Genomic DNA, 7,712 nt, shown 5'->3' on the forward strand with positions numbered 1-7,712 from the left:
GGTGGTGGGTTCGACCCCACCCCAGCCAAACTGCAACAAAAAAACAAAATAGCCAGGCATTGTGGCAAGTGTCCTAGCTACTCTGGAGGCTGAGGCAAGAGAATCACCTAAGCCCGAGAGCTGGAGGTTGCTGTGAGCTGTGATGCCACAGCACTCTACCGAGGGCAACAGAGTGAGATTCTGTCTCTTAAAAAAAAAGTGTATTGAAACTTAGTTCAGAGTTTACTGAGTCCCTCTCTGTGCTAGGCATAGTACTAAACAATAGAGATACAATAATCAACCAAGTACTCATGGTTCCTGCTCTCTGAGAACTGAGGCATGGTTCTGCTTTCTCCCTACAACTCTGCCTAGAAAGTGAAATAATTAAATAAGCAATTATAATTAAATGTTACCAAGAAGGAAATCCCTAGGAGAGGTATCAAACTAAGACTGGGGTGAGGGACTTCTAGTTCAAGGCCCAAAGAGTAAAGCAGTTAGCTAGACAGAGAGTCAGGGAAAGCACCGTGGACGGAGGCAACGAATAGCGTGTGCAAAGGCTCATTGTGATCAGATGTGAGAAAGGTCGGCCTGAGCAAGGATAGGGAAGGGGAAGGTGAGAGGTAGAAAAGAGGTAGGAGTCTGTTGCGAAAGGCTTCTTACTCTACACTAAAGGCTGCTGACCTTTTTGGAGAAGAGTGGGCACCACTGAAGAGGTGGGCTGTGATCAGATCTGAATATCAGAAAAATCTCCTGACAGCAACATGAATGACAGGTTGGAGTACGTGAGAGATATTGATGGCTGGAACAGAAAGAGATAGATGAACTCTAGTAGAGTTGACTCATTGTGGTGACTGAACAATGGGAGAAAAGAGTAGAGACTAACTTCCAGGCTTCTGCTTGGGTGATGCACGGACGGTGGTGCCAAGCATTCAGATGAAGAAATGAGAGGGGGTCAGGTTTGGGGGTGGACGAAGTGGTGGGAATTCAGCCTTGGGAATGTTGATTTTGAGTGTCTGTTATTCAACTGGGATAATTAGATATCCCAGATATAAGACTGGGGCCTAGGAGACGAATCTGGGTTGGAGATACATTTTTTCATATAATGATGTTTACGGGCAGCATTTCTCCCTAAGAACATGTAGCTCTTACTTGGTAATGGAAACCATCTGGAGATCATCTCTAGCATCAGTCACACTTGGGCTACATACATGGTCTTCATCTTTCTGTTGTGTCCAGATGGTCGTCAAGATCGCAAACTCCCTGAGGGCATGTCTCTCCCTCAGATTGTGCTCCTACTGAGGGACCCAGCGCTTCCCTCAATCCCCATCTGGTCCTGCATAGATGAGGTTCTGACCTAAGTCTGCCTATGGCTAAGCCTCTTTAGGGAGAAGACTCTCCGTGTCCCCAGTACCTGGAGGGGCTTACACGAGAGCACCGGCCTCAGGGGAGGTCTGAGTGACAGCCCCTCCTACCACTCCTCTGCAGCCTAAGCCTCAGAATGCGGTCACCATTGCTGTGTCCTCCCGAGCCTTGTTCCGCATGGATGAGGAGCAGCGGATCTATGCGGAGCAGGGTGTGGAGGAGTATGTGCGCTACCAGCTGCAACACGAGAATGAGCCCTTCAGCCCTGGGCCGGCCTTCCCTTTCGTGAAGGTGAGGAGGCAGTCCCACCACTGGCCCATTAAGTGCCTTAGTGGGGGTGAGAAAAAAGCATTCCCATTAGTGTTTGAGTAAGGAAAAGGGGCCCTTTCTGGGCAGATGCAACCCCATTAGTGACTGGCTTGGCTGGGGGACAGAGCCTTTAGGGGAAGAAGGGGCCACCCACAAACTCTGGATTAATGCAGCCCCCGTGACTGGTAACCAGCTTGATGAATGGGACATGGGCTGGGTTTCCGTCCCCAGTCACTCCTTTGGGAGGCGTCCCTGCACAGTAAGCAACTCGTACAATGGTAGAAAAATGGCATAAGGAGAAGATGGTTCATCTGCACTGATCTCATCCCCAGCCGGGCCCCTGACCTCCCCTCTTTCCCCTTCGCTGGATCCCTGGCCACTGACTCCCGATATGTGTCCTTGTGAGTCTGAGCTGGAGGGTGCCCTCTCCCTTCCAGGCTCTGGAGGCTGTGAACACGCGGCTGCGGGAGCTGTACCCGGATAGTGACGACGTCTTTGACATCGTCCTCGTAACCAACAACCATGCTCAAGTGGGTGTCCGCCTCATCAACAGTATCAACCACTATGGTGAGCATGAGCACAAGGGGGTTGGACTGGAACCCCAAGCCCCACGTTGTCCTGGTAAACTGGCTTTTTAAAACAAACAAAACCCTAATTGCAGCATTGCCAGTTTTCATGATGTAGATATTTCTACCACCGCTGATTTCAAGCCACTAATGGTTGAACAAAATAACTGGCTCACAAAATTCCTGAATGTGTAGCCAAGGACTCTTGCAATCCACTCCAAGCCAGCTCTGGCCCCATAATACAGCCCCCAATCCCAGTGGGATCAGGGAGGACATTTACTGCCTCTATGCCTCCGTTTCTCTGACTGTGGTGGGCTAAGAGGCTTCATGAGACTGCTAGGAGAATCAGCCATTTGTCAGAGTGAAAGGGCTTTATGTCTTAGTCCAGACTTGTGATTGAGAGTAATAGACCCTCCAAGGCTAGCTCAAGCTGAAGAGAATAATTTCTTATTAGGTTGCAGGGCTGTCGCTCAGAACCACAGGGAAGGGAATAACACTGGGCCTCCAAAGGCCTGAATCCAAGAACTGGAAATCTCTCCTAGGCTCTTCTATTCTCTGGACCACGTGAGCCCTAATTTGTGCTTCTTTAGCAAGTTTGTTCCTTTTTTTTTTTTTTTTTCTTTTCAGTCTCTCTCCCCAAACTGGATTTCTCTGCTTTTCCTGAACAAAAACCATAATCAAGAAAAGCTGAGAAATTCAGTTTGGGGGACCGAGAGAGACAGGAAAATAAACCTATATTTGTAGGTTTACTCAAGCCTTGTTTTAAGTAATGAAGCGAGTCCAGCAGGCATTTTTTAGTACTGATTTCAAACTGCTGGGAACAGGGGTGATATTCACAATATTTAACCACCTGTGTGACACAAATGCTGAGCAATCAAGAAAAACACCATCTACAGCACTGTCCTGCCATTCCAGGCACTCCCCTTTCTGTGTGGACTGTGGTGGGAACAGGAGTCCTGGCAAGGGGTCAGGGGAGTGATGGGTCACCTCACGTGCTCAGAACAGCACCCATTTATCAACCAGCAAATACTTCCCCAGCCAGGGAGACCAGCTGGTTGTCAGCCCAGGCTGGAAGAAAATCAGATTGGCCTTGCTTGGGTCAAGTGTCTGACGCTATCCAATCAGCTATGGCCAGGAGGGTGGGGTCACACAGGCATGGCTGGAGGACCTGCCTTTTATAGTGCTGTGATTCCTTGACCAGAGATGCCACTGTGAGTCAGGTAATTGCTCCAAAGATGTGATCATCCCCATTTCACAGATGAAGGATGGAGAGGCTTGGAGGGGGAACACTGGCCTAAAATCACCCCAAGAATCACTCTGCTTTCCCTGCATCACTCAAGGTGGCAACCACTGGGCACAAAGGGGCCACTCCGATGCCCTGCAGCCTAACCCTGGCCTCACCTGCTACTCTCTACCTCCTCCCTAGACCTGTTCATTGAGAGGTTCTGCATGACAGGTGGGAACAGCCCCATCTGCTACCTCAAGGCCTATCACACCAACCTCTACTTGTCAGCTGACGCGGAAAAAGTGCAGGAAGCCATTGATGAGGGTAAGTCAAAATGAAGGAGGAAAATTGGGGAGAGTCCAGCAAAGGGATCCCAGGGATGGGAGGCCTGTCCTACGGCTCTGAGCAGGTGCTGGAAGTTGCCATGGTAACTGGAAGGAGCTGCTGTAGCATACTTTCCTTAATTCTTATAATCTGTTCTATAAACTCTGAAAACAAGGCCCTCCCCGTTCCACTTTCCCCCTCCACTCCTACTGTGTTAAGGATGCATTTACTTCTCAGTATAGCCCAGATTTCTGCCTCTGTGGAAACCCTCCTTATAGCCCAGAAAGCTACTCTGTAAGATTCCTCCAGGTCAGAAGGAGCTCTGATTCCTATGTGACCATGGATAGCCTCTTTCCTACTCTACCAAAGCCTCTTACACATACTGAGACAAAGCTCATTTCAAGTAGAATTCAGCTCCTAAAGCCACCATATGCTCCCTGACCATCTCCAGTTGCACTGACTCTGTATTTGTGTTTCCTGCTGTTTATATTTACACTGGGCCTCACTCTGGGCCTGTGGGGTAGGGAACCCATATCCAGTCCAGCCTTAGACATGGGGTCTGGGAAATGATTGGCCAGTGCTAAGGGGAGGTTAAGAGATTCAGCTGCTAGTACTGACAAAGAGAATCCCCTCCTTTGGGGAATCCCTGTGTTTCTTTCGAGGGGCGGTTTTGAGTTGTATCCATACTCTGAGTCCTCCCAACATGGTGCATTTCCATTGCATGTGGAAGACAATAGGAGGAGTCACCCAGCTGCCTGAAAAGGCTCCTTAGGCTGGACGCCAGTGGCAGGATTCTTTACCAACCAGCAATACATCCACTTTTCTCTTCCTCTCTCACACTGCCTCCTGCCTGGAGGCCTGACCTCTGTCTCCCAAAGCCCCGCTGCCCTGCTAGGGAGGTCCAAGTGGCTTTTTTTAACCAGAGAGAAAAGGCATTTCCTCAGACAACATGACAGCCTTGGCACTGACATGTAAGGGTGCCTCTGTACTTCTGCAACTTGACCTCATGCTAGGGAGCAAAGCGTTGGTCAGGAAGGCACTGGTGGCTGTTCAGGGTAGAGATAGCTCTGGGTCATCTTGGTTCCAGGGCTGGCAGAGCTATGAAGGTGCCTGGCCTGTTGCCTGGGCCTGCTTCTAGGGCTCTCAGGCTAGTGAAGTTGTATGAGGCTGGCACTGCTCACTCCTTCCCAAGTTTTTCTAAGCCTAGCCTCTGTGACCCCAGGTTCCCAAAGAGCAGAGCTGGAGTGGCCTTTGGAGAGATGGAGCGTTGATGATCAATCAGCTCAGCCAGCTGCCTGGGTCTCCAGCCTCCCAGCATGGCTCTCTGCTGTCCAGTGCAGCTCTAGCCTAGAGTCTGAGTCACAAATAGGCATCTTTGAGTCCCTGGAGGAGCCCAGAGTTGCAGTTTATGCACACAGCCTGCTGTCACTCATGCTGCCTCCCAGGGCCACCCAGGTTGTCTCCAGGAGCCCTAAATGACCAGGTTGCTCTGAGTAAGGCATACTTGGTATCATTGTGACTGTAGACTGAGGGTGCCCATATCCACCCCACCACAGATTACAGCCTGGGGTCTTAGCCCCAGGTGGAGCTGAGAGGCCCTTAGTTCTATGTTGGTCCAGAGAGGTGGAGTGACTTGCTGGAATCAGCCATGAGGAAGTGGCCAAGGCTAAGCCAGAGTTGGGGCCTGTGAGGAGCCCCTGGCCAGACAGATGGCCTGTGGAACCCTTCCTCTCAGCCAGGACTTATGTCCACCTGGTCCACACTAGCATTACCTTACTAGGCATTAAAGTATGGAAAGACCGAAATTCCTTCATACTGGTTGGTAAATGCTTCCTTCCCTAAGTCCTCTCATCTTCCCTCTGCGCCCTGGGAGTCTCCCAGACCTCTCCACAAAGCAGCACCAAAGGGTTAACCTGACAAGGTGAGGATCCTCAGAGCTATGGCTACTGTCCATTCTCCTTGGCTAGTGCCTGTGTACTACTAGTTTTTAGCCTTCATTAGGCTTGCCATGAGCTCTGGGTGAGGCAGGTGGGAAAAGATAGTCTGAGATATGTTTCCTTCCTCCTCCCCCAGGCAGGGGGGCCCTATTGCCCCACCTAGAGACAGACAATGCTTGCCTCTCTCTGCCCAGGGATTGCAGCTGCCACCATCTTCAGCCCCAACAGGGATGTGGCTGTATCCCAGAGTCAGCTGCGCGTGGCCTTTGATGGGGATGCTGTGCTCTTCTCGGATGAGTCGGAACGCATTGTGAAGGCCCACGGGCTGGACAGATTCTTTGAGCATGAGAAGGCCCACGAGAACAAACCTTTGGCCCAGGTGCTCACCATTGTCCCCAAACCCCTGAATAAGACAAGGCAGCACCCCAGCCCAGAACCAGACCCCCAGCTCAGCCCAGGGTCCAGCCATGTCCCTCTCAAGCTGTTTGTTTAAAATCTGAGTGCTCAGTGATCCCAGAACCCCTCTCCAAGAGCACAGCCAGCTTAGGTTGTGACTCCTGAATGAATATTCATTTCACTTCCATTCTTGTGAGCTGCCTCTGCAATCCTTGGGAATCGAGGACACAATAATCTTCCCACTAAGTGGCAGGCAGAGGCCTAGGAGACCATGGTTTGCTCCAGGTCACGTAGCCAGTAAGGGGTCTCCCAGACTAGAAGCCCACTTTTCCTTACTTCCAATTGCTTTGGAAATAAGCAGTTTTCTTCATCAACATCCCATTTTCTATTCACGCATCCTCATTAAGCTTCATTGTTCTGGGGACTGCAGAGAATAAATTCTTTTTCTGGCTCTAGAAAGCTTGAGCACGACACTGAGCCACCTTGTGCCTGATGAGCACCATTGATGTTCAGCAGTTATTCATTGGTCCATCCATCCCAGTTGTTTTTAGCTGGAGTCTATTCTGATTGGAGGGTGCCTATGCCACAGCTATGAAATTATTTTCAATATCCTCCTGCTGGTGGTCGCACTTATGGAGGTACAAGACAGATACCCATGAACCTTGATGGGTGTATGAAGGGACATACATAGTAACAGTATCCCTGGTACAGTTACTGACTCAGCCCCAATAGACAGTAGTACAGACCCCCAAATGGACACAGGCACCTACAGCCCCACAGATACACATGGTGGCCCAAGCAGGCAGAGCAGAACTAACTGAAAGATTTCAGGATCCTAAGAAGCTTTCCCACCCTATACAATAAGACCCTAGTGGACCTGGGGAGAGGGAGCCAATGTTGGGAGGGTAGAGCTCACAGTGTTCCTTTGCCTTATGACAGGGCCCCTTAAAGGGCTTTCTGGAGGCACTGGGTAGGCTGCAGAAGAAGTTCTATTCCAAGGGCCTGCGGCTGGAGTGCCCAATTCGTACCTACTTGGTGACAGCACGCAGTGCAGCCAGTTCCGGGGCCCGGGCTCTCAAGACCCTGCGCAGCTGGGGCCTGGAGACAGATGAGGCCTTGTTCCTAGCTGGAGCACCCAAGGGCCCCCTCCTCGAGAAAATTCGCCCACACATCTTCTTTGATGACCAGATGTTCCATGTGGCTGGAGCTCAGGAGATGGGAACTGTGGCTGCCCATGTGCCTTATGGAGTGGCACAGGCATCCCGGAGGACTGCACCCGCGAAGCAGGCTCCGCCTGCACAGTAGCTGAGCTACCAGCTTTGCTGATCCCCATTGCTCTAGGCTTCCTGTCATACTTCGACTCCTCATCTAGTAGACCCTTCTAGTTCTTCACTGTGTACCCTTCTGCCTGGCTGCCCTCATCCCGCTGAGTGAGGCACTTGTAGGAAATTATGCAGACTGGGTTGGCTTTCTCACCATCCCCTCTTTGGGATTAAACCCTGTGCCAAGAGCCTGACCAGGACAATAGGACTGTGCAGAGTAGCTGGATTTCAGGGAGGAGTGGCCAGGTCTGAGACTGAGAGGACCAGGGAGGCCTCAAAAGGGCTAGGGATG

The 7,712-nt window shown here is 51.0% G+C and overlaps 1 protein-coding gene across 1 annotated transcript in view; it reads left to right on the top strand.

Moving 5' to 3' along the window:
* Positions 1-7,497, top strand: part of NT5C1A (5'-nucleotidase, cytosolic IA) — a 12,973-nt gene extending 5,476 nt beyond the window's left edge. The window contains exons 2-6 of the mRNA XM_003798992.3: positions 1,465-1,632; positions 2,088-2,217; positions 3,643-3,765; positions 5,897-6,081; positions 7,038-7,497. Of these exons, the coding sequence (XP_003799040.1) occupies positions 1,465-1,632; positions 2,088-2,217; positions 3,643-3,765; positions 5,897-6,081; positions 7,038-7,403 (972 nt within the window). The 3' untranslated portion in view covers positions 7,404-7,497. The remainder of the gene's footprint in view (positions 1-1,464; positions 1,633-2,087; positions 2,218-3,642; positions 3,766-5,896; positions 6,082-7,037) is intronic.
* Positions 7,498-7,712: the final 215 nt, after the last annotated feature.

Source organism: Otolemur garnettii, unplaced genomic scaffold (genome assembly GCF_000181295.1).
Source record: "Otolemur garnettii isolate 467f Iridium unplaced genomic scaffold, OtoGar3 scaffold00144, whole genome shotgun sequence".
Classification (NCBI taxonomy): domain Eukaryota; kingdom Metazoa; phylum Chordata; class Mammalia; order Primates; family Galagidae; genus Otolemur; species Otolemur garnettii.